The 27,692-nt window shown below is 36.6% G+C and overlaps 1 protein-coding gene across 2 annotated transcripts; it reads right to left on the bottom strand.

Moving 5' to 3' along the window:
- Window positions 1-846: 846 nt before the first annotated feature.
- LOC129257236 (uncharacterized) lies at window positions 847-24,238 on the bottom strand. 2 transcript variants are annotated; one of them, XM_054895519.2, is made up of 6 exons: window positions 24,094-24,238; window positions 15,264-15,412; window positions 10,779-10,847; window positions 9,483-9,551; window positions 6,589-6,826; window positions 847-4,065 (listed from the first exon to the last, which is right to left on the bottom strand). In XM_054895519.2, exons 2-6 carry the CDS (start codon window positions 15,382-15,384, stop codon window positions 3,918-3,920), a joined length of 645 nt encoding a protein of 214 aa, XP_054751494.1. In that variant the 5' UTR covers window positions 15,385-15,412; window positions 24,094-24,238; the 3' UTR covers window positions 847-3,917. The 2 variants fall into 2 exon arrangements, with proteins under 2 accessions (XP_054751494.1, XP_063953135.1); XM_064097065.1 differs by lacking the exon at window positions 9,483-9,551 and having other exon boundaries at window positions 24,094-24,230.
- Between the last annotated feature and the right edge of the window lie 3,454 nt (window positions 24,239-27,692).

The raw sequence follows: 27,692 nt of genomic DNA, 5'->3' as shown, positions 1-27,692 counted from the left end.
GACGAGTATTGTCATTTTTTTAAAAGAAATCTCTGTAAGGACGCGCAAGCGTATTTTGAAGTCAATAAATTGACGCAATCTCACTCCTTTGCCACACCTCCTGGCGGAATGGATTTTCATTGGCTGAGTGATATGAGAGAGCTATAAAAGCGCATTTCTAATTGGATATTGATTAAAAAGTAGGTGTGTCTTACAGAGATAAAATGAAGATAAAATTGTTCTCAGAATACCAATTCGGAGAGATTTTAAGGGTATTTTATCTCACTGATTTTAACGGAGATAAAATATTTTATTTTATCCGAGATAAAAATGGATCTCAGAATACCACCCCAGGCCAATTGACTTAAATGGGGCTAATTATGTATTCATGAGGTCATATCTCAGATCCTAATGGACTGATTCGCACCAAATTTTTGTAGTGGAGGTATTTAATAATGCTCTACCAAAATACGGTCTGAAATGTAAAAAAAGTTTTTTGCGACATCATAAATTTGGTACTCTATATCTCAGAGGGCACAGGGTTAGAGTTAGGATTGTAATAGAGTTTTTGGAATAGAACATTTGGGGTTTATTCAGTTTTGGATGTTAGGTATTAAGTTTGGCTTAATGTGCAGATTTTCCATCAGAGCAATTGTCATGGAACTGGAGAATATAATGTATTGTTTCCCCCAAAGAAAAGTATGTAGAAACTGTAACTTTCTGTGTTTAAATTATGAGGATAATTGCAGTTAATGCTTCATGAAGATCAATCACATCACATCCCAAGCAGCTAATGAGACAAATCAAGCACTTTCATTCACATAACAGACATCAAACTCTTTAAATAAAACCATTCACATCAAATAATTATTACTTTATACTCAAAGTGTTCTTAATTGATCTTCTCTGTCAAGTGGATAATCAAACATTTTAAAGTTTCCAGATCATAAACTATGTACAAAGCTACGGGCACAGATATGATCTTCAGCAGGTAAATATGATACATGACTGTAACAGGGCTAAATTATCAAAATAAAACAGGGATCAAAGGTTAATGTCGGCCCTGGATCCAAGGAGGCGTCTTCACAAGTGCCACTGATAAAACTGCTGGTCCAATAATAATATAAGGGTCACATTCATGGACACACAAATATGATTACAACCCCCTCCCATTTAGTTTCTTAATGATTGCCAAGACCTCACTTCAGCTCAGATACTTCTTGCCTTCTGTTCAAAGGTTTAGTCCAGTGTATATTGAATCCCACATATATCACAATGGACATAGTTTTCTGAAGAATTATGGCTATCAACAATTTTGCAATGCCTACATGAAGCCGACACTGACCTTTGTCTTGAGTGGTATGATGCAACGTAAAATACATATTACTTTCTGTTGGTTTATCACCATTCTTTTCTACTTCGAAATGTTAAGCTAAAAATTGTATTTGAAGAACCACCATAGAAATACGATCCACAGCACCACTGACTTGTGTTATTGATAGCAATGTTTTGTTTTACAGGATGCACTAAATGGAACATTATTAATGTACGATGCAGCATTTTCAGAAAACTAAGATGATTTCAGCCACTTTCGGAAAGAAAAATTCAGAAGTGATCAGGGCTTGTTTTTTTTCCATTACTCAACAAAAGAAATCTGAACTGCCCTTTCCATACAAACAATATTTACAAAAGCAATGAATGATAGTACATGGCCACACTGATACTTGTCAAATCATGGTCACTTCCCTGCATCATGTAGCAGCCATCATATCAACTTTTGTTTCAAAATCAAAATTGTTCAGTCATTTATTTCCATTTTGTTTTATTGATTGATGGGTATCAAAAAAAATAATTCCATCATTGGATGACACCAGGAAGTGTGCAGTTAATAATAAAATACACCCAGCAGAAAATTAAGATTTTAATTGTTTAACACTGACACAACATACATGAATAAAATTCTTAAAACCATTAACATTCGTTAAGTATAACATTTCATGTATCATTTTCCATGTGAACGAAACACTGCTACTAGAAAATGATCCTTCATAAATAATTTTAAATCCTGATAGGCCTGTAAAAGTCTAAAATATAGAATGCATTGTAAGAGAAAAGAAATGTGATTCTAATTTCATTCATGAAGCAAAATGGTAATGTATCTCATTATTAGTTACACAGGCACATAATTTATTCAGGAATAAAGATGGTCATATTAAAACAATAATATGCAATAGCAATGTACCTGCTTAAAGGCCACCGCACACCTTACGACTGTTCGCGATCTGATTTTGGAACAAATCGCATTTTGCTCATTTTCTGAAAATGTGAATGGAACAAATCATTTTATTTGAGGTTAAAATTAATGGAAAGAATACTAATATAACCGTTTTGAAAGATTGCAAGCCTTTATTTTGGAGAAAAGGCCAAATTAGTTTCAAATCGTAGCAAATCGTACGACTGCTATGACGTCATTACGACTAGATATTAAATTTGCTTTTATTCTAAGAAGGATGATAGCATAGTCACAGAATTTAACATAGGTATTTGTACGATGATTTAGGATATTAAACAGTAAGATATTCCAAGTCTCAATATTAGCATCAAATTCTACTACATTTTATTCCAAAATCGAGTCGCAGACCAATCGTAAGGTGTGCGGTCGCCTTAACTAAAAGGGATATATAAATTACAAAGAACTCTGTAAAAACAAATCGTACTTGTTTAATTCTTTCCATCCCTTTACACTTATCATCTATGAGAAATTAACCATACTAACACTAACATTAAATACTAGACATGAATCACATTCAAAACAGCAATTTGAACACCTTATCAATGGCTGTATTGGAACTATAAATATCTAAACAATGAGAGTAAACAAAAAATGAACATGGAAACTAGAAATCCTTATTCATTGCAATATTAAAGCTTACCCAATGTTGCAAATTCAGGCTGTAAGTTGTGAAAAATAGCCCCTGAAAAAAAAATTGCCAGTTGTACTCAACATCCAATGATTCATTCTGAATTGTATTAATGATAATAGAAAAAAAATATTTTACTTTTTTTTCAATTCTCTTTCCTATAGTGCATAAGACATGCACTAACCTACATGTAGGTGTAATGCACAATCTAAAAACTAAAAAAGTTTATTTTCACTTGTAACTTATGATAATCATAATATACACATACAAGCTCAGCTGCTTTGTTAGAACATCCAGAAGCTTCACTTCATTTAGGTGACAAATTATAATTTTAGAGCAGGGAAAAAAAAATGAATAAAAGAATATTACAAGCAACATAAATCCAAACGCAAACCATCATTTTTCTGCAATATCCATATATGATTGTATTATTTTTGAACACCATTACAACTAATATCTGCTTTGAAAACTTAAGATATCTCTAAGAAAGCCTATCCCATGTTGTTAAAAAGGATTGGGCTCATCACCAAACTCCACTCCACTAGATACTCCTACACCATCACCCAGTATCTTAATCAGTTGACCAAACAAGGTCATTTGAATTTTTTTTTTCTTTGATCTCCCATATCTCCCCTCGACACCGAACTGTGCTCTTCCTGCACAGGCCTGCCAGAATCACACTAGACAGCTGCCACACTGCTTCTATGACGGCCAATTCCGGCATCTTGCATCTTTATACACCCTAGTGTTCCACTTTTCCACACATCAGGCTTGATTTTCACATTTATTTTTCTTTGATTATCAACACCACCAAACATGATAATCAAAGTGGTTGCACCACTTTTTGTCAGTTGAATTTGTCTCAATGTATTATGCTCACATTCTTTTCTTTTTTTTTTCACTTAAGAAAAAACAAACTTTGTATTTCAATAGTTCATATCTCTTCTTTCCTACCCCCATCAACTGACTGGAAACAACAAGGTTTTAGTGGAGATAGCCGGAGTGGGGTTTGATGGTTCAAGCGCTGCCACTGCAATCACGAGCCATGTGGCCCATCCTGCCACAGTTGTAGCACTTGGTATCTTTCTGCGTTCCACGGTAACCCCGGTACTCTTGACTCTCTCCTTCAGGACAGTCACAAGCCTTGTGTCCTTTCCCGTCACAGCTGAAATGATTGAAAAAAAAAAACACTCATCAAACAGATAGTGTCATCACACATAACTTCTACAAACAGATTAAAGTTGATGCTTAAAATGGTTTCTTGGTAAGGCCAAAACAAATTTTGTATGCCATAACGGGAGTAAAAAAAAAAGGTCTTGTCAGTCAGACATTTTTTTCCTTCCTAGGTAATGGATGATGTTCTATTGTGCCTTTCGCAAGTAACAAAGATAGGCGAAACAATAAAAATTATGGTAAGTCGGCACATTTTTTTTAAAGAACAAGGTATATTTAGGTTTATGATGACTTCTGTGATATATGTACATGTGTACTTGGAACGAGTTTGAAATTCATACGCTAAGTGTTCTCTTATTACAAGAACGAAATTCAAAGGACTGATGATTCAAAGACATGTTTCTGGTAACATCTATACTGAGAAGCAAAAAATTATTTCAAATCACTTCCTAATATGTCACAAAGTAGAACAGGATAAGTTCAAGCCACCCAAAAAGCAAGTACTTTTGAATGAAAAGAGAACTAGCACATCAATGATGTGGAGCTCATCCAGCATCTCGCAACAAAATTTAACACAATTTTAATTTCAGCCCAGTTGACACTGTAGTGAATTACATTGGTGACATAAATTGAGGATATAGAATTGAAATTGATGAAGAAATGACATAAAAGCATTTTTTGTGATCTATTAATAAATTTCATATAAATTAAGCATAAATAATTTTCTAGTCAAAATTTCTAAACTCTGTGTAGAACCTTGGTGAACCTCATGTAGCTCTCAGATGGAACAAAAATAAAGAAGAAGTGGAATTTTCTGTGATTTATGAATACATTTTGCATAAATTGGTATGAATAATTTTCTACTGAAAATTTCAAAATTCTATGCAGAAGTTTGGTGAACCTCATGAAGTTCTACCAGATGGACGAAAAAAAAATAAAATCGGTCAACAATTAAAGAAGAAGCATTTTATCTAAATTTTTAAAAGAAAGTCCATCCCAACAGAAAATTTATTTGAATATAAAGAGAAAAATCCAACAAGAATAACACTGAAAATTTCATCAAAATCGGATGTAAAATAAGAAAATTATGACATTTTAAAGTTTCGCTTAATTTCACAAAACAGATATATGCACATCCTGGTTGGTATGCAAATGAGGAGACTGATGATGTCATCCACTCACTATTTCGTTTGTATTTTATTACATAAAATATGAAATATTCTGATTTTCTCCTCATTGTCAAGTGAAACAGTGATTAATTCCTCCCTGAACATGTGGAATAAGCATTGTTTAATACTATATGATTCAGTCAAGTCGGTCCCTATGGTCAAATCTGTAAAAAATGAAATATTGTATAATTCCAACAATAAAAAACAAAAGAAATAGTGAGTGATGGACATCATCGACTGACTCATTTGCATCGTGCATATCACTGTTTTGTGAAAAATAAGCGAAACTTTAAAATGCCATAACTTTCTTATTTTACATCAGATTTTGATGAAATTTTCAGTGTTATGCTAGTTTGATTTTTCTATATTTATTCAAATCAGCATTTTGCTGGGGTGGACTTGACCTTTAAAAATACGCATAAATTAGCATATTTTATGAGTTTCAAAATTCTGTGAAGAAGTTTTGAATTCCCCACCTTATGCTATCATATAAAGCAAACAGAATTGAAATCAGACTTGAAATGATGAAGAAGCATTTTGAAATTCAGTCAACAAATACAGAAGAGGCATTTTCTGTGATTTATGATTTTTGCATTAATTAGCATAAATAATTATCTACTCCAAATTTAAAAATTCTGTGTAAAAGTTTGGTGAACCTCATGAAGCTCTACCAGATGGAAGAAAAAAAAAATCAAAATCGGTCAACAAATGAAGCATTTTATGTGAATTTTTAAAAATATGCATAAATTAAGCATAAATTAGCATAAAAATTGTTCTAGTCAAAATTTCAAAATTCTGTGTATAAGTTTGGTGAGCCTCATAAAGCTCTACCAGATGGAAGCAAAAAATTCAAAATCGGTCAATAAATAAAGAAAAAGAAGCATCTTTTGTGAATTTTGAAAAATGCGCATAAATTAGCATATTTAATGAGTTTCAAAATTCTGTGTAGAAGTTTTGAATCCCCCACCTAGTGCTATCATATAAAGCAAACAATTGAAATCGGACTTGAAATGGCGAAGAAGAAGCATTTTGAAATTGTGGACGACGCCACGCCACGGCACAAGCTCATCTGGCCCTTCGGGCTGGATGAGCTAAAAATCAAAGCATATAACACTGAATATCTGATTAAAATTGAATATAAGGAGGCTCTTCAGATTCACAACAGGATACAGTAATGGCAATTCAAATGATTACATAAGAAACAAATCATGCCTTTCATTAACCCTAACACCGCCGGGGGAGAATCAAATCCACTTGCAACTGTGGTGGACATGGCCTTTACATAATTTGGTGAAACATTAAGCTTGCTTAAGAAGGAAACATGACATAAGTCAAATTATTCTTACTTGTAGCAAGTCATGTTGGGGCATGCATAAGCTTGGTGACCTTCCTCCTTACAGTTATAACAGGCTGAACCACCACCACCACCACCACCTGATCTTCCACGACTTCCATAGTCTCTGCTATCTCCATTCTCTGGACACTGGGCTTTCACATGACTGCTGCTCCCACAGTTGTAGCAAGCCTTACCCTCAGGACAGTTACTCTTCATGTGTCCCTGTTTCCCACAGTTGTAACACTTGACTATACAAGATGGAAGAGGGGAGAAATGGTCATTTGAAAAAATAAGTAACAATCGACAAAAGTCTAAATAACACCCGTTCAAGACAATAGCTATTTTTTATACCCAAGACTATCATTAGCCCCATCCCATTTTTTATCTACATTGCAACCAGGAGATCTATGAAAATAAGAATTCTCTCATTTTCACAAAACAGTAGCCTATAATCTAGGCGAAGGTTGCAGTTATCGTCTTTGCTGTTATGCTGATGCAAGCAATATGTCTGATGTGGCAAAGACTACAAATTGTGGATGGCTTCGCCTATAGACTCTCGTCGTGCTTTGGATGTTGTTTTTTATTATCGACAATGAAATGACGCCAGTTTTTCGAACGAAAAATTCTCATGCGTATGTATGAAGAAATAAATCGGACCAATCAGAAATACATTTGCACAACATGGGTAATATACAAAAGTGAGTTGATGTCACACACTATTTCTTGTGTATTCTATCATATCATATGAAATATAGCACATTTTAATTTTTTTTAGATTGCCAATATGAAGCAGCTTCATTAGATCAATAAAGGTTGCATCAGTGGCAATCCAGCATATTCAAGGAGGAATCAAACTTTGCTTCACATTATGGGGAAAAATTTTGTATGTATTTCACTTTAGAAGATATAGTAATAAGCCAGGTCATCCTGTTTTTTTGTTTTTTTTACCGGTGACCGCCCGGGATTATTTACGGCATAGACCGGTGGACTGCTAAAATAAATACAGACAGAAGAAATTCAGTGTCGCCAAAGACTATAAATTATCAACCAAGTTTTTAGAAATGTGGTTTTCTTTTTGAAACCCAGATACAGCCCGCCAAATGAGTTTTTGGTATCCCCTCTTCAAATTGTTTTTGCTCACTCATGCGTGAATGAGAAATAATCTAAGTAATTTCAGATGAAAGAGGAGATTCTAAGCTTTACAATGGTAGGTCATTTGTCTATTGTATTTGTGATTAAATTATGATAAATCATTGATAAATCTCGGTTTCGTTTTTTGTGGGACGCACTGTATATATAAAATTCCTCATAAGATATTATCTCCAAACCTCGATCAGCCGAATATACCTCAGTCACATTTGCTGTAAGCTCTAAGTACACGAGTCGAACACAGCCATTTTATTCAATTTCATTCAAACTACCTTTATGTAACTAGTACAATTTTTTTTTGAAATCCGCTGTTTTCAACTCTCTGTAGGGCCACTGAGGAGCAAATGACTGAGGTATAATGAAAAAACTGCGAAGCAGATTTCTCAATTTTCTTGATATGTATCAGCCCAAAATGTATAATCCCTGTGTTTATTTGCAGCCATTTTGTTTTTTTCGGTAGCATTTATGTAGCAAAGTGTTGACGCCCTCTATGTTTGTTGGTCACAAACAGAATAATATGGCTGCGCATATGCACAGGGATTAGTTTCAGGCAGATAATTTGTATTATTATTTTCCTAACTCTACTTGGTTGATTGAGGTTTGGAAATATTATATGAAAAATTTTATATACAGATCTAGAAAAAAATATAGGCCAAACTTGATCGAGAATTCATAGTCTTTGGCGACACTGAATTTCTTATGCATTTTTTTTTCTGATTTGGTGGACCGATGACTGCCATCATGAGTGGGTGACATCATCACTTTTATCATCTGCATACCAACCAGGCTGTGGATATAAGCTCTTATGAGCAAAACTTTAAAATGTCATATCTTTGTATAGGGACAGTGATTTTCCGTTTCAAAAATTGCCTTTTCCGTTTCAGAAAATCTCAAATTCCGTTTCAGCATGTCAGAAAACGGAAATTCCGTTTCCCCATAGACTTTGTACACACGGAAAAGTGACAATTCCGTTTACGAATAGCAAAATCACAACACGCATACTCGCACTGGTCAAAATTTGTATCTGCTACTGTTCCAACAACACAATAAAATCCGTTCTAATCGGATCTATGCGGGTGCATAACATATTTTTACACACCCATTTTGCATGCATACATCCTCACCTTTCATATTATTAGCATTATTTCACGGTGAAATGATATTTCATCGATAATTTTGGGGTTTTTTGGACATCGTTATCATCAGTCAACGGCTATTGCCAATCCGCCATCTTGGATTTTAAGACCACGATATCGTGCTGTTACATCTTCAAACGTAGAGGGCAGCAACACACGACCGTGTAAGGAGTTGAACGATATGTGTGCATGTGAAGCCCAACACCCGGCCGGCCGGGTACGGCTACGGTGCGGGGTACAATCGAGTGTGCTGATGTCAAGTGCAGTCACGATGTGTAAATTGTCATGATAGTAGCGAAGTGAGATCGTGTTTTCTGGGTTTTTGGGGCCATTTAATATTCTCATTTTGTTGTGATTTTGGAGTAATTTCTGTTGCTATTCTGTGTATTTTGAGGGAAAATACGTTTTCCGTGATTTTCCGTTTGAAATGCCACTTTCCGTTTCAAAAGGGCCTTTCCGTGAATTCCGTCCGTTTTCCGCGATCGCGGAAAATCACTGTCCCTATTTGTAATGTCAAATCTGATTTTAATGAAATTTTCATTATTATATTTGTGTGATTTCTTTCCATTAATCCAAATCTACTTTTTTGTTGAGTGAACTTGCCCTTTAAGGCACTTACCATATTCTATATCGGTGTTTGGACAGCTACTGGAGATGTGCCCTGGTTTTCCACATCGATAGCAGAGATCTGGTTTGAAAGAAGTGAAGGCTTATTCAGATATCACACAACACAGCCTAAAGGACAAGTCCACCCCAACAAAAAGTTGATTTGAATAAAAAGAGAAAAATCCAACAAGCATAACACTGAAAATTTCATCTAAATTGGATGGAAAATAAGGTTATGACATTTTAAAGTTTTGCTTAATTTCATAGAACAGTTATATGCGCATCCTGGTTGGTATGCAAATGAGCAGACTGATGTCACACACTATTTCTTTTGTATTTTATTACACAAAATATGAAAAATTCTAATTTTCTCTTCATTGTCATGTGAAACAAAATTTCATTCCTTCCTGAACATGTGGAATTGCCATTATTTTAACAGTTTATGGTTACGTCAAGTTGGTCCTTATTGTCTGTAAAAATTGAAATATTGTATAATTCAAACAATAATAAACAAAAGAAATATTGAGTGAAGGACATCATCGACTCTCCCATTTGCATGTCACTGAGTTTTGCATAAAACTATTTTGTAAAAAATAAGCATAACTTTCTTATCTTATATCCAATTTTGATGAAATTTTCACTTTGTGCTTGTTTGATTTTTCTCTATTCAAATAATCATTTTTCTGGGATGGATTGACCTTTAACAACATTTTATGTACAAAGTCAATGGAATATGAGGCACCAAATAGAGGCAAGGAAATAAAGAACCATGTATGTACCATTCATCAGTCACCATGACTTGTGACATTATAATTACTTCATTACGCCACGAGTTTGACCAAAAAATATTCAGACATGAAGCATGTGACACATCAATTTTGCATAATTGATACAACTTGAAATCCACCTGAAAGCTGCAAATTTTTAACAAGTGCAACACCTCTGACAGTATCGCCTGCATTACGCAATCCAATATAGCAGCAGTGCCGATTCTGAAAGCAACTAAGATAGGAAAAAAATAATTTGATTATAAAATACTAAGATTGTTGAATTCAAATTGTTATCATAATTTCTTTGAAAATCTTGAGTCAATGTTGCACATGAAGTGGTTCAATATCTGCATTGTACTTGGCAAGAGGAAATATTATTTGGAGTTTGATGTGATGTCCACTTTCTAGCCAATGTTTGTTTCCATCATGCCTAACCTCACCCAAATCCTACAAGAAAGCACCGTCTGATAAGTGTCAGGTAAAATTCAGAATGTACCAAGAAATGACTTGCCAAATGTTAGATCATAAGTTATTCTTACCCTCCTCAGATGTGTCTGAACAATCACGGGCCCTGTGACCAAACTGGTTACACTTGTAGCATCTAGTATCTGTAACAGCATAAACAAGATCAGAAATACATTTGGCTTTAGCTGAATAACATAAAAATCAATGTTTTGTTACCAAAAAAAGTTCAATGGCTAGAAGAAAAAAAAGTAATAGGCTTAACATGCCTTGCCCAGTTTGACAAAATTGCCAATTGTAAAATTACATTTTGCAACATTGTTGAAAAGAATTTGCTTGAGACAAAACAAAACAAAAATACCAATAACAATTGCTGAACCCTGTTAGTAATCTTTGACCTTCTTGTGCCTTTCAGCAACCTTTGAGATCAACAGCTCTCATTTATTATTCCACAGGACATTAGCCACTGGAGCTTATCTCAACTTCAAAACAAAGAACTATCAATCTCATAAATGTAAAAATAATTTCCACACTTGTCTTACAGACCAATAACACCCTTCAATATAATGCTGGATCTATATTCATTGAGACTTTAAGGCATGCAAAAGTTGCAACTCATCCTTATAACCTCTTGTCAGCTTTTGGAAACTTGGAATCTTGACTACACATTGTCAAAATTAATACTATGCAATTACCAGATCAAAAATACATGTATATTCTTTATAACTTCTAAAATTTTCAAATAATCCGTGATCATTCACATTGTGACTAAAAAATCTAATCAGATCATCATTTGTGAGAACAAGATATTTGATGTATGTGATCTCTGTGACCTTTGCCGTAATTAGTCATAACCCCCCAAACTAATCAGATAATCACAAGGATGATTCCTCTAGGTTCAAACGGTCTAAGTAATCATGAGAAAGGAAACATAGCGGGCAGATGTAAGGACAGACGACCCCAAACCATGCTGCCTCCAGCAAACTCTGTAGAGTTCCACAAATAAAAGTAAAGGTGACTTCATCATGTAAACTTATATCATATCCATTGTAAGGGTTGCAAGGGCAAGACACCATAACTGTCATCTTAATTTGTCAAAATTGAGAGTGACAAATGGCAATAAAATGTTAACTACTCGACAAATAGTATGTACATGTAAGTCTACAAGCATCAAGCATGCATTGCATGCTAACAGCAGCAAAAAAAGACAAAAAAACAAATGAAAAAAAAAACCCTACCTAAAAAAGACGCACTACATATAATGAACATGTTGTCAAATGTGCAATATTACAGGGAATACAGCCTTGGTCATAAAATGTTGTGTTGGAAATGAGAAAAATAAACAAAACAGAATGGTGAAAGTTTGAAAAAAATCAGACAAGCAATAAGAAAGTTATGACTGCTTTAACCCTTATTAAACTGGGGGGGGGGGGCCTTGACAAATTTTGTCACTACACCGCTGTGCAAAATTTTTTGACCGCGCTGCTCACTGACTTTTTACTTTCAAGCCTTGCTCATCTTTTGAGACCAAATTTACGACGACCAGGTACGTGGTTCTGCAAATTATGCAATACTTTGTAGGCGCAAAATTGCTCAAAAACGTGATTCCGAGTACAAAGTCAATGCAAATTGTGTTTTTCAACCAAAAATCATAAATGTTTGATTATTTTTACTTTCGTTGTTTTAGATGGATTTATGTTATTCATGATCACAAAAGGGTCCCCGAAAAATTTTATCCAAACAAAACAATAAAAAACAAAGGTTTGAAAAATAAAGAAATACATAAGAATAAAAACAATAAAATACATAGGAAATTAATTATTTTTTTGTAATTTTTTTTAGAAATGTAAAAATGTACATGTTCACCAAAAATTAGCATTCTACTAGCTATATAAAAAGGGTTAAAGGCAAAAACATACACAAAAAAACAAATTTAGGGCCAAATTCATACGCTTATTTGCAAAATTAATTAATCTAAAAAATATAAAGCAATCAATTTTTTGAAAAGTTTACTGTACTGTCTTGAAGTTTACATCCTGCTCTACGCGCGTGCAAATTTTCGCGGCAATTGCGCAATCAACAGCCAGTTTCTGAGGGGGGGGGGTCAAATTGACCCTCCCCCAGTATAAATAGCCCAGTTAAGATAGGGTTAAATTTGAGATCCCTGAGACTATGTAGATTTCAAACTGGCAACTGGGAAAGTAAATTTTGACAAGGGACAAGGTATACATACTGGGAGCCGGGCCGGACTAGAACTCCGAACCCAGCGAGTTGAGAGCTAAAAACAGCAGAGATCAGAAGCTGTAATAAGTCTTGAAAAAATACCAAATAAACAGCAAGATAATGTAACTATTTACCTCCATGCATGAACTGGGCTCACATTTACTCCCAGACAATAGAACTTAATTGATCCTTAACATCAATTTCAGCCCCATCAAGCAGTTGAAAATACCTTATTTTGGCTTTGATCGCGATGTCTTCGTTTGAATTCTTAGTGAAAATTTCACCAAACGAACATAGAGGGCAGCAACACTTTGTTGACTTTGTGTTTGCCAGTTGTAATCGCCAATTTCTGCACATATCCAAAAGAATATACGGCGGAAAGAGGCCCTAAATCTGAGAATTCAACTGATGAAATCAAGATCGAAGCCAAAATAAAGCTGTTCCTGATGCTCAATGAGGGTTGAAACTCCGGTATGTTAAGGGCAATTCCAAGCAAAAGTGGACATTTTCCAAAAATTTATATTGGCTCTATTTCAAATCTGGACCAACTTTTTTTAATCAAAACTCATATGGAATTTCATTAATACAAAAGGGGAACATAATTAGCCACAAATTTGGTTTTCTTTTGCATCTCCTTATAGAAGAATCCAAACCAAACCAAAATTCTATACATGGGACTACATATCTTTTTTAAAACTTAAAGTCAATTTAAGAGAAAACTATTGCTTGTTTTGTAAAATTTTCTTTTAGATAATCTGAAGGTCATCATTTTACATCATATTAAAAGAAAATGTTCAAATATAAGTTCATTTTACATTGCCTGTGTGTGGATATTTCAGATGTCATTTTGTAACCGTCACTCTGTAACCGTGCATGGGTTTACGTTTTAAGTCGTAATTAACAAAAATAAAAATACACCAATTTTGTAATGTAATGCAGCATATTATAGCTAGAACAACAGAGAATCCAATCAATAACTTAAACTTGTGATAGCCATTTAATATTCAGAGTTTGAGTGATATGTTTTATCCTAAAAAATGCATGTCCATAATCTGTCACTCCGTAACCATGTTTATGAATATTCATATCTCATTAATTAAGTGGATCGCTGAAACATATGTAATCATTTTAAAAAGTAGGTTTCAGGAACTACTGTCAGGTACCATTTCTTTGCAAATAATGATAAAAAATGGTCGATAAATTTGTTTGAAATTGAATGCTAAAATTTATTTCTGAATGTCACTCCGTTACCTTGGAAGTGCCATTAAGATCGTTAAATGGGAATTGATTTGGACAAAAATTTACGTTGAATTAGTTCACTGCCATCGCGGGGTATAAAAGTGCATTTAATAGGGCCTAGCGTGCACCTAGCAAGGCCAGGCTGTGTTGTGTGGTGGCTCCGAATTCTGGGCCGATCCAGTTTTGTTTGCTAAACCTTCTGGTCCAAGATCAAGCCGGGTTTTCCTTCCAGGCCTCAACGTTAGGACAACTTTCCCATAGGCCATATGCTTAATTATCAGGGATTTGTGGTTTTCACCGAAGTACCCATTCCCCTGGGGCAGTAACCTAAATACAGTCAACCACACTACAGAAGAGATTATAACCAGCCTATTAACCCAACCCAGTTGTTTATCATACCAAAATGGTAACAAAAGACAAAGTCAATGTTCAATTCATGTGAACAATGACTTCAAAAGCAGGTTTCAAAATAGTCTGTGTATAGTATACAGCACCAGGTAGGCCTATATATGTATCTACAATGTTTACAGTTACATGCAGAACGGCATCAATTGGTCTAAGATGGCAACAAGCAATACTTACTGGACAAGAGAGACCCATTGGAATTAGTAAAACGACCTAAACGTAGCCAAACAACAATTTATCAACAAAAAATTACATTAAAAATAATGCAATTCTATGTCATGATATGTTTTAGCCTAAATCTTTGACCACACCTAAAAATAAATAAGAATGATATGATAGTGTTCAAATTTAAATTTATGTAAAAATTTCCAGAATTTCTCTTCAGTGAGTACTTATTTACCTTTTTATAAATGCATAATGCCACCACTGTTTTTCTCTTTTTGTTTTTATTTTTAACCAAGTAAAATATAATCTTAATAATTAACTAAAGATGTGAAGTCATCAATTGCTTATTGGTCAATATCTAAATAAATAAAAAAAATCATATTTTTGCAGAACACATTTAAATTTGTTATAAGTATTCTACACATCACTGCAAGTGAAATAATAATCTTTCATTCATAATCAATATTGCAAGGTTGTGTGTATTCTATTTTGAGAATCTTATCTTTATCTTATTTAAGCTTTATACATACCTCTATTTCTTCCTCCCCCAAATCCAGTCCTAGTGTAGTCGTCACCATTTCTCATTTCATTCTGACAATCACGGGCAATATGCCCACCCTTACCGCATCTGAAGCACGGACCAGAGTTCATCTTGGAATCTAATATCAATTTGTATCACCTGGGGATAGATGTGAACAAAAAGAATAATAAATGACCCAGCAAAAATTAATTACATCTTTAAAATTTCTGATGCAAAGCAATATGTTTGGGTTATACCTAGTGCTGTAGCCGAACCGCCGAACCGAACGGTAGTTCGCCGAACATGGCACTTCCGAACCGAACAGAACCGAACCGAACACTAAGACTTGGTTCGGAAGTTCGGCAAAAAAAAAAAAAAAAAAAACGGCTTTCAGCTAATAAATTTATAAGTTTACACCCTTTCTAATCATTATATTTGTGCATTCTCTATTTAATCTTCTTTGCAATTGTATGTTGGAAGTATGCGCTTATTTTGCGGTTACTAGATTTTGTTTTCATTTTCATGTTGACATTGTGGTTTTTACGGCCCTGATTAAGAAAGGAGATCCGATGAACGATGTTGCGCGAGCTTGCGCTATTATCATTTTACTGGCTTTCATCATCTCTCGCTCTGTGGCCGAATCGCCGAAGCATGGTAAAGAAAACCAAAACTGTATGAGTGTTCATTGGTTAAATCTAATTATCTAAAATATTGTTGTTTTTAGGTGGCGAACAAGATTCTTGTTTGAAAATCTTCAAAGTATTTTGAATGAACGAGCTCAATAAACTGAAAGTGAAAGATGAAGTACCATTAATATTACGAATTACGATACGATGTGATTAAGATCGTAACTCGTGTATTGTTGCGGCGGAGAATAAAGATCTGATTGAGGTGATTGACATTATTATTGAGGTGTCGGCTCGCTACTGTCTAGTTTTCATGATTTTAGAGAGAAGTAAAGAGTTTTGAAAACGAGAGATCCAGTGAAAGTGGGAAATAAAGTGAGTGACTGTTAGAGATGGAAAGGAGAGACGCAAAACAAATAATATAGAAATGAGATGAGGTGAAGTTATCTTTTTTATTATTAACAATCAGATGAAAATAAAAATCAAACACTCATGAATGATTACGGTATAGCATATAGCAAGATCCCCTTTCCCTCATTGACAAGTTGAATGTAGATAAAGCCATGCGGAAACATTCATCTCTTGGGGGAAAATGACCCACAATCTTTACTTTTTTTTCCTTTCTTATCAACTTCTCAAATTAACCATAAACAATGCGATGATCACTCTACTCCCCCTGTCCCATTGCAGTCGTAAAACTTTGCATCCCACTTGGTCTGTATGTTCATGGTCGAATGAAATCTGACCAATGAAATCATAGAAATCTCGGGAATTGCTCTTCAATCAGTGAGCTGAGTTTCGCGAGCAGACAAAGCACGTGGCTGTATGTACCGATGCGACAATCAGCGACATGCGATTGGTGGTTTAGTTCACCCATCGAGCCAATTAGCGAAAGGCGGATTACATAAGCACGCTTTCTTCGACACGCCCCTGGCCCTACTATGTCTACAGTTCAGTGCACTGGCGCTGGCCGCCTCGTATGTGATGCAATTGCCAATCACGTTTGAGCTCAGAGTGCCGCTACAAGGCCAAGGGGACTGAGCTGCATGCGCTGGCATAGCCTAGCGCTAGCTGGTACGAGTGCGAGCGTTTGGCAAGTATCCAAAGTGTGGTCCAGGTATGGACGACTAGGAAGAGTCGCCATTTTAGAACTGTGAGTTACCCAATAAACCTGTCATCAGATAATCAAATTCGAGATAACAGTTGATTCGTTGAGCGCTATAACTTTCATAGTTTCATGTCAACAAGATAGAGATAAAATGGTTTGATGTGACAGAGGTACACACGAGCACATGCAGTCAATCAAGTACAAATTGTCTACCGGTACGCTACGTATACCTGAGCTGAATGAACTATAGCTTTATCAGCCTATCATTACCGAACCCCGAACCGAACCAATGTTCGGCAAATTTCTGCCGAACCTTGCCGAACCGAACCCGAACATGGCGCCTGACTTGCAGCACTAGTTATACCACAATCAACTCATTCTGGAAAGAGTGACCTCAGTTTGTGATTTTGCCCAATGACTTTTGATACACAGCCCCCAAAAGATACAAGACTGACCTCAATATCTGGAATCATTTCACAATATATTCTCAGTGGCATTGACATTCACTTGTCGATAATTTTCATTTCCCCTCAATGTTTGCGCAAACAATATGGACACCAAAAATTACTCAACAAGAGTGTCGCTAAGGCGAGCACATAATATGCCTGCCGGTAGCACGGAAAATGGATTTATTGGTCAAGCAAGAAAAGAGGAAGGTGGCGACTTCACCTAAGACCTTCTGACCTCCAAATTAATAGAATTGCCGAGATCTATGCTACTATGCTAGTATCATACACACCAAATTATATGAGCCTACGTTAAGTTAAACTGAAGTTATCACGTTTACAAGGACTGCAAAAGGGTAAGATAACATGTCTCTGTGACCTTGACCTCAAAATCAATAGGCTTCCTGGAAACCATGCTAGTATCATACACACCAAATTACATGAGCCTAGGTTAAGTTAAATTAAAGTTATCGCGTTAACAAGGACTTCAGAAGGGTAAGATAAAAACATGTCAGTGTGACCTTGACCTTAAATACAATAGGCTTCCTGGGGTCCATGCTACTATCATACACACCAAATTATTTGAGCCTAGGTTAAGTTAAGCTGAAGTAATCACGTTTACAAGGACTGCAGAAGGGGAAGATGAAAATATGTCAATGTGACCTTGACCTTTGACCTCAAAATCTAAAGGCTTCCTGGGATTCATGCTAGTATCATACACACCAAATTATTTGAGCCTAGATTAAGTTAAACTAAAGTAATCGCGTTTACGAGGACTGCAGAAGGGTAAGATGGAAATATGTCACTGTGACCTTGACCTCAAAATCAATAGGCTTTCTGGGATCCATGCTAGTATCATGCACACCAATTACATGAGCCTAGGTTAGATTAAACTTAAGTTATCGCGTTTACAAGGACTGCAGAAGGGTAAGATGAAAAAATGTCACTGTGATCTTGACCTTTGACCTCAAAATCAATAGGCTTTCCTGGGATCCATGCTAGTATCATACAAGCCATATTATATGAGCCTAGGTTAAGAAAAACTGAAGTTATCACGTTTACAAGGACTGCAGAATGGTAAGATGAAAATATGTAACTGTGACCTTGACCTTCTCAAAATCAATATGCTTCTATCATACACACCAAATTATATGAGCCTAGGTTAAAGGAGAATGAAACTCTTGGAGCAAGTTAGCTTTTGTGAAAGCAGAAAAATCAAAGAATAAGATCAACAAAAGTTTGAGTAAAATAGGACTAGCAATAAAAGAGTTATGAGCATTTGAATGTCGAGATCACTAATGCTATGGAGATCCTCCTATTGGCAATGCGACCAAGATCTATGATGTCACAGATGAACAACTCTCCCCTTTTGGACACTGAAAATATACCCCAAAAAATATCTTTTTGCTCATTCTAATCATATGACAAACGATTCATCAATGATATAATGTTGTGAAACCTCTGTACAAGAGAACACCTCACCTTGTGATAGACTCTATAAAACTGAGAATATAAGTGAAATAAGTACTAAAGTAATGAGGGAGTTGTACGTGTGTGACATCACAGATCTTGGTCACATTGCCAATGGGAGGAACTACATGGCATTAGTGATCTCAATATTCAAATGCTCATAACTTTCTTATTATTCATTCAATCTTCCTCAAACTATCAACAATATATTTCTTTGATTTTTCTCTTTGATATGGATTCAGCTGGTTTCAAGGGTTTCATTCTCCTTTAAGTCAAACTGAAGGTATCGCGTTTACAAGGAAAAGTTAACGGACGGACGGACACCGAGTGTGATACCATAATACGTCTCATCTAGGACAGGCGTATGAAAAAAATGATAATCAATGAAAACAGAATTTTCTCGCCTTATTTACAAATAAATGTATTATCACTTTTTATTGAATGAAAATAAGAATTTCACAAATAACCATGCACCGGATCCATAAATATTGCAATTGTGGTTTCAATGTTTTGAAATAGTGGATACATAAATCTGGATCTAACACTTATGATGTATGTTAGAGTTTTTAAATCACCAGTGTTGAGAAAGATAGAACCCAGGGGCCCATTTCTCAAACTAGAACCTATATCTTTTTGACCAAATAAATGGTGGTGATCTAGTCTGTTAACGGTTTCACAAAGCCCTGTGCAAAAATCGAGGGCAACAAACTGACTAAATATATATAACACCTCTGGCCGTCATATTATTTTTTTTGGTCATTATCAGCACAATTGCGAGGGTAGAATTTGACATGCAAAAGGCCTTGAAAGTTTAATGGACAAGTCTACCCCAACTTAAAATTGATTTGAAAAACAAGGTGGTTCACGAACGAGTCTCGCCCGATATCCTGATAAAAAAATATGCAATATACATGTAATCTTTTGACCTTATCATCCTCATGGAAACATGTGTAGCAGATTACCAAATGGTTATTTGTACCAAGCGTAAACACAATTGATGCAGAAATAAAGAAGAGCAATTTGAACAAAAACTTGACCTTTTGGCCCCTAGATGACCTTTGACCCCACCACCCTCATGGACACACATCATATATAGATCCATGTACCTATCTCAACATAATTGATGCAGAAATAAGAGCAAGTTGAACAGAAACTTGCACATTATCATTTGACCTTTTGACCCCATCACCCTCATGGACGTTATAGATCTAACGTTAGACATTGAGTCCAAGAAAAACAAAAATATTTGCATGACAAATCGAGTGCGTAGCTTTAACGTTAATGTTAAGACTTAATGTTGTCATTAATCCTTCCAACTTCCAAATCAGGTGGAGATAGATTCTAGATCTGACGTTAGGCTAATCTATTTTTATTGACAAGAGTCACAAAAGTCTTACTTACTTAGGGATAGACTACTTAGGGAATATACTGAACGAAGTCATTATGACTCTGTATTCGGTTCCAAATTTCTTCTCCTCTTTAGGTTGGCCGGATAATGTCCTGGTGGGTCAGCGTCCCAAGGGGGCCAGTCAAATGTATTGCTGTAGATCTACACATGCCTGACCAATTTCCAAATGTTCACCCCCTTAACAAGTTTTTTCTCTTTGTGCAAAGTAACCCCCTAAAACAAGTTTTTTGCATGCCTCATTTACACATTTTGGCCCCTAAACAAATTGTCGCCAGAATATGACCCTGAGGAAAAAGCTTGGGGAAAAAACATACCCTAAACACGTTTGGCTAGGCTCTAGTCTTTAAATACAAGCTTTTGAAAAAAAATACCCTAAATACGATTGACCCCACGATTGACCATTGACCAGTCTTTCAAAACCACCCTTTTTCTTGAAAATCTGTGTTTTTTATACCCTTAATGAGTGCATGCGTGGTCCGCGTCCAAAACTGAAAAAACACCCCTTTAAACATGTTTTTTGTCACGCACGTGTACGGCAATATATTTGACTGGCCCCCCTTTGCCTTGGGGTCAGCGTCATACTTGAAGTTGAACTTGATATTTTATTTTTAATCTTGGGTAATGATCTTTAGATTAGACTAAAAAATATGTTCAAATATTTAAACAAAGAGTGTAGCTTTAAAGTTTAGGTAAATTAAACAAGCCTTAAATCAAAAGTGCTGGGTTCGTGTAGACTATTATACAAATAATGCATGCAGCCGAGTGCGTTAGTGGAAATGCTTGAGCGTGCAATGTCAATTTTCGTTTCGCACTGCCATGCAACGCACAAAAAAAGTTGGATGTCATGTGAAGCGTATTGGCCAATCGCGATGCTTGAAATAATACACCTATTTTATAATAGTGTTTAATACAGAAAGTCAAAAGGGGCCTAAGCTTTTTTCTTTTTTTTTTTTGCCTCCGACGAAGATTCTGCTAGGATCGAAAGCTTAGGCCCCTTTTGACTTTCTTAATTTACTCCATTTGCTCTCTTTTATTAGATGAGCAGTGTTTAATACAGTCAGTATGATGAATTTATTCCTTCTGTAGTAACATGTGAAAACATGCATGGGGCAAAGGAAATGATTTCCCAGTTGATTACGACACCTTGAAATTGATTAAGAAAAAGCAGAGCCTGGGAAAGATAAATTAAAGACAAAACTGTAGAAAAGAAGAAAACTTATAACACAATCAGAAATAAAGTGAAGACAGCGACAAGACATTGTCAAAAACGTATGAGTCAAACATTGCCAAAGAAGTAAAATCTAATCCTAAGAAATTCTGGCAGTATGCAAAATACAAGACAAAAGTAAAGAGTGGAATACCATCACTCTACCAGGATGGAACTGGAAGTAGTAAAACATTGACAGAATCAGATGTAGGGAAATCAAATGCACTATTGAAACATTTTTCTAGTGTCTTTACTAAAGATCCTGATGGACCTCTCCCATCTGTTAAACATCATGTTCATATTCTAGACACAATTTATTACTGAAGTGTGTAAAGAAATTAGAGAGTTTGAATATATCAAAATCACCAGGGCCAGATGGGTTGCATCTCCGTGTCTTGCGTGAACTGGCACCTGTTCTTGCAAAACCTTTGAGTATTATTTACTCAAAATCTCTTGCATCAGGCGTAGTACCAAATGTGTGGAAAAAGCCAACGTCAGTGCAGTATTAAAAAAGGGTGATCGTAAACTCCCTTCAAACTACAGACCAATAAGTCTTACATGTATTGTATGTAAAATCATGGAGTCTATCCTGAGGGATGAAATAAATGAGCATGTGAGGAGCAACAACCTTCTCAGTTCAAAACAATTTGGATTTGTATCAGGATGATCAACTCAATGTGTTAGATGATTGGACAAATATGTTGGAGGTTGGTGGTGCAGTTGATGTTATCTACCTAGATTTCATGAAAGCCTTTGATAAGGTCCCACACCAGAGACTTTTAGCCAAAATTGAGGGATTTGGCATATCTAAGCTCATATGTGAGTGGGTCAGGTCATTTCTTGTTGGTCGACAGCACCGTGTTTGTGTGAATGGTGTGTTCTCTGACTGGGCTGATGTAACCAGCGGAATACCGCAAGGGAGTGTCCTCGGACCCGGATATGATCGAAACATACAAGTTATTTCACAGGTATGAACAAGACTCGCAAGAGGTAGTGCCAGATATGGGTCAGGTGCATGGGCCTACCAGGGCAGAGGTCATGATTAAAAAATTGTACATACAGAGGTCAGTAACTGAGAAACGTAAAAATTCTTTAGAATGAGGAAACCTTGGAATAGCCTAACTTAAGTAATGAATTATGCACCCAGTGACAGTCTCCACAACTTCGAGAATGGACTGGATAACGATAAGTATTGCCTATTTTTTGTATTGGATTTGGAGATGTGAACCTGTGTCTGTGACAGTTACCTCAGGCGATGTTCGTGCAGGCTCCACTCCACTTCACTACCGCTACACTACGCTCCACCTACCCGAACATCGGGACAGTGAACTAGATCGGATATTCTGAGTCATAAAAGGTGGGATGGCAATCATGGTTATCGTAAAAATTAAAGAAAAAAAATATAAAGAGGGATATGAATGACTTAATATCTTACTTTACACCCGTATTTCACTCCTTGTCCATCCTCCGGTTATCCTCAGAATTGGTGATTTTGGGCCAGTATCTTTTTCCTCACACGTATTATTCACGGCCGATTTCAAAACATCGCGTGCGATCGCGATCGATCAGCGACCGATCGCATGCGATGTTTTGAAATCGGCCGTGAATAATACGTGTGAGGAAAAAGATACTGGCCCAAAATCACCAATTTTGAGGATAACCGGAAGATGGACATGGAGTGAAATACGGGTGTAAAGTAAGATATTAAGTCATTAATATCCCTCTTTATATTTTTTTTCTTTAATTTTTACAATAACCATGATTGCCATCCCACCTTTTATGACTCGGAATATCCGATCTAGTTCACTGTCCCGATGTTCGGGTAGGTGGAGCGTAGTGTAGCGGTAGTGAAGTGGAGTGGAGCCTGCACGAACATCGACTGAGCCTGAGGACGTGAGGTATGTGACAGTGTGACTGTGAGTGTGAAGTTTGACGCTGACCCACCAGGATATGATCCGGCCAACCTAAAGAGGAGACAGAATTTGGAGCTGAATATAGAGTCTTAGACTGCGTTCAGAAGCATCTATAGCCATGTCCATAGCCAGCATAGGTATCCATAGTCCATACCATGGCATAGGTAGGATGGGGGATCGGGTGTCCGGACACTTTTATTATTTTTGAAGCCTTCTTTATTGTCTTAAGATTACACTAAAAATATGAATTCAATAGTTGTAATCATCTTCTATTTTGTTCTCTATAATATTTTCTAAAATTTTGTACTAAAATTTGATGAAACTTCGCTTGTAATTTTTTCCAAATGACTTTCTAAAATTGATCGTCCGGACACACAACCTGTCCGGACACACAACAACTGGGTACCGGTATATAGCCTAGACTTGAGCTAGCGTGCTTTCGCCTTTCGGCTTTGGCTTTGCAGTCACTCTCATCAGCATCACCACCACTCACCAGTGGCAGTGCAGTCTTGGCGTCAACATTCACCCGCACGTGGGTATTGTTTACGTTTCATAGCACACAGGGTGCACAGAAATCATGGTCACATATAGTGATTCGTGCTTACAGAAAATCTGGGGATGTTATTATACTAGTATCAGTTATCAATTAAAAGTAATATTACCGAAATGTCTCAAAAGAAGCCTCTGTTCCTAGATCCAGCAGCATGTAAAATGTCGTTTTTGGCACGTGACATTTGCACACGAAACGCAAAAAACAATCCATCTTGCTTTCCTTTCTGCTTTTCTCGCGCTTCGCTGTAATGAAGTGCAGTCTGCAAAAAAGTAACCAACCAATTGCCTGATGACATCATCATCTTGTCATTGCATATTCATGAACATGCATTGAAATTGTCCGATTTGATGATAATACGGATTGAGGACCGGGGCTCTACATTTAGGGACGCGCCATTAGATATCATATCCGGGGGGGGGGGGGCTGGAAGTCCCCCCCCCCCCCAAAAAAAAAAAAAAAAAAAAAAAAACTTGACTCGCTGTATTATGAGCAAAAAAATACTCACCATAACTTGGTCCACTGACAAATCATCTGAAAGGGGCAAAAAAAACACTTGTCTCAATGGAATAAGGAAAAAAAATTACTCAAAGAAGAAAGGATTTTTTTTTGCATCAACCCAAACTTCCAGCCCCCCCCCCCCCACGGGTACCTAATATGGTGCGTCCCTTAATTGCATACAAACCACATTTTCAGGGGAGGGGGACTGCACACCCACAGAAAAATCTTGTGGTGCTCCCATACTGATAGAGATATAATAATAATAATTTGTATAGCACACTTTCCATCATGATCAGATGCTCAAGGCGCTTAGAACACCTACAAAAGCTGTTTACATATACCGTAATACATGTCTGAACAATAAGTCAATGTCTCAGGTTGCCCTTGAAGGTGGTCATTGAAGTCCCGGCTGAAGTCTTGGTTTTCAAACTCTGGCCCTGCATCCCGGGGGGGGGGTACTCGACCAAAAAAGTGGTAGGTGTGTGCCGCGGGCGAGACAAAATCCGGGGGCCTTGGAGCCCCTTTGTAGCCGCGACTTTTTGTAAAAAGGAGGGTCCTCGGAACGGGCTTTGGAACTACAAATGTTTGTGAAAACGGGGGTCCTTGGAACTGGTCGCCTGCGTGTGCATCCCAATGGAACGGGCATACGTGTTATGCGGCTAGCGGCTAGCCCAGCGGCACGGGCGCCGGGTGCGCTCGCGCCGAGAGGCGATGGTCGGACAGCGCTTTGCGGTTGCTTTTCACCAAAACTGCAGCTCATTGTGGCCGATCAATGCGACCGGAACGGCGCAACGAAAAGTATGCGAAGCTTTGGAGCGGACTTCTTTCTTCTTTTCTATCGATAAGAAGAAAATGCTATGCTTCGGAGCGGCTTTCTTAGTTCTTTTTGTCAATAAGGTGAAAATGCTATGCCCTGGAACGGAAATTTGAGTGTAAAAATGGGGGTCCCCTCCGGGGCACATACCCACTATGCATTTGACCGAGTGCCCCCCCCCCCGCCCTGCATGAGCCCGTTCCCCGCATGATTTCTTAGCAACTGGAATTTGTAAGAGATTAGTTGATGAGGATGACAGGGGCCGCAGAACGGTTTTCAAAGTGGGGGGGGGGGGCTGACCATGCAGAAAATCACAATCGTATGGTCATTTCTGCGTTTTTGTACACGGTTTTGGAAAAAAGTGGGGGTTTGAAGACCCCCAGCCCCCCCCCCCCCCCCCGGTTCCGCGGCCCCTGGATGAGGTTCTTGAGGGTTGGTAATTATGCATCAAAGACTTGTAACTGGGAGAAGTTCCATTGATTATAATATATTATGAAAAATCAAAAGAAGGATTTTAAAACTATGCGTTCCTTCAGAGGCAACCAGTGAAGAGTTTTCAATATAGGGGTGATGTGGCCGTGGCTGCGCTTGATATAGAGTTACAATACGCGCAGCTGCATTTTGCAACCTCTGTAATTTCCCAAGTTGAGAAAGTTGTAAAGGAGACTATTACCTAAATCGAATCGTGAAGAAATGAGTGAATGTACCAGTTTCTCTGTTGCTGAGCGAGTGAGATATTTTCTTATGAAGTCAATATTACGCAATTGTTAACGAACTGATCTGCAAATGCTTGCCAATCTGGGCCCCGTCTTAAGAGTTACGATTGATCCAATCAATCGAAACTATGGACGGCCAGCAACGTCAACATGTATTATTCATGCTTATTCAAAATATTTTCCAGCTATGATGTGAATGCATGCATTCATTGTTTTCTTGAAAATTCACTGTGCTTCTCTTTGTTTACAAAGGACATTGTGCAAATTTCCTTTAGAAAAAATTATGACGATGATGAATTTCCAAAGAGTTACGATTGATTGGATCAATCGTAACTCTTTGTAAGACGGGGCCCTTGTTGGACATTGACATGTGAGAATAAAAAATAACTCCAAGATTGCGACATAATTTTGACAAGGGGATGTCATTGCCTGAGATAGAAATGGAATCAATGTTGAATTTGTTAAGTTGAATCTTTGAGCCAGAAACTAAAAATTCACATTTACTATGGTTCAAAATTAACGAGTTTGACTTCAACCAAGTGTCAATGTCCATTATGCATCTTTCAAGATTACACAGGTCTTGTGTGACACTATATAGTTTGATTTGGTATAAAATGAAACAAAAATCTGAATATCATCTGCATATTTATGATAGTGAACAGAGTGATGTTTAAAAATATCTTGAAGCCCTGTGTAACTGTGAACATGGTGAATGGAATCATAGGCGGATCCAGGGGGGCCGAGGGGCCCGCCCCCCCTCCCTATTGGCAGAGCAAAAAAAAAAGAAAAAAGGGGGAAATAAAGACAAAAAAAGAAAAAGAAAGGAAAAGAGAGGAGAAAAGAAAGGGAAACCAAAGAAGAGGATGACGAGTGAATAAAATTAGATGAGGAGAAGATTTGGAAATAATCATTTTTAAAATCTTTCATGTCACTACATAAATTTTTCGCTCGCGCTTCGCGCTCGCATTGCCTTTTAGGTGATTTACATGTCTTGCTCAATATATGGAGCTTAAAATATCAAATTTTGAAGTCAATGTACAAAACACATTTCAGCTCGGAAATCGAACTTTGATTATTTTGTTTGATTTACAAATTGATTTTCAAAAAGTGCTTGTAAAAATGTATGCTTTATGGTCTGAATATTAAATTTTCTGCTCGCTCTGCGCGATCGCAAAATTTGATTTGTCACTTGCCTATTATTTTCCTGTATTCCATAAAGTTCTCAAAATATCCCTATTCAGGTCAGATTGTCAAAACATACCAGCTAGCGCTGTACGCTCGAATTTTGATTGGTGCGTTATGTATATCTCAATACTAATGCTATAACAAGCTATTCTTAAAATCCTAATTTCATGACAGTTTATCAAATATTTTTGCTCGCATTGATTGTTAAAAGTTTACTGGCCATAATATTAACAGATTTCGCGCTCTCATTAGGCTTTTCAGATTAATAGATTAATTTAGTAATCAAATTGTCCCTTTTTCAGAATTGAATATCGACAAGTTTCATCTCGCGCATAGTAAGAGAAATAGGAAGATAGACATCATTTTTATATGATGACATAAAACTCAAAGTAATAATAATGAAACATATCAGCTCTTTTTAACTGTGATCCATATCAACCTCACGATTTTCCTACAAAGTGCTTAAAATACAGAGCTTAAATTGACCCTTTTTCT

This window comes from Lytechinus pictus, chromosome 3 (assembly GCF_037042905.1).
Source record: "Lytechinus pictus isolate F3 Inbred chromosome 3, Lp3.0, whole genome shotgun sequence".
Classification (NCBI taxonomy): Eukaryota; Metazoa; Echinodermata; class Echinoidea; order Temnopleuroida; family Toxopneustidae; genus Lytechinus; species Lytechinus pictus.
This window is presented reverse-complemented; position numbering and strand designations above follow the sequence as displayed.

Excerpts from the sequence above, each read along its gene's own strand:
- LOC129257236 (XM_054895519.2), bottom strand. The coding sequence starts at position 15,384 with ATGAACTCTGGTCCGTGCTTCAGATGCGGTAAGGGTGGGCATATTGCC. Across the intron at positions 6,827-9,482 it reads AAACACCGATATAGAATATG|TCAAGTGTTACAACTGTGGG; the intron begins GTAAGTGCCTTA and ends CATCTTGTATAG. Across the intron at positions 4,066-6,588 it reads CCCAACATGACTTGCTACAA|CTGTGACGGGAAAGGACACA; the intron begins GTAAGAATAATT and ends CAATCATTTCAG.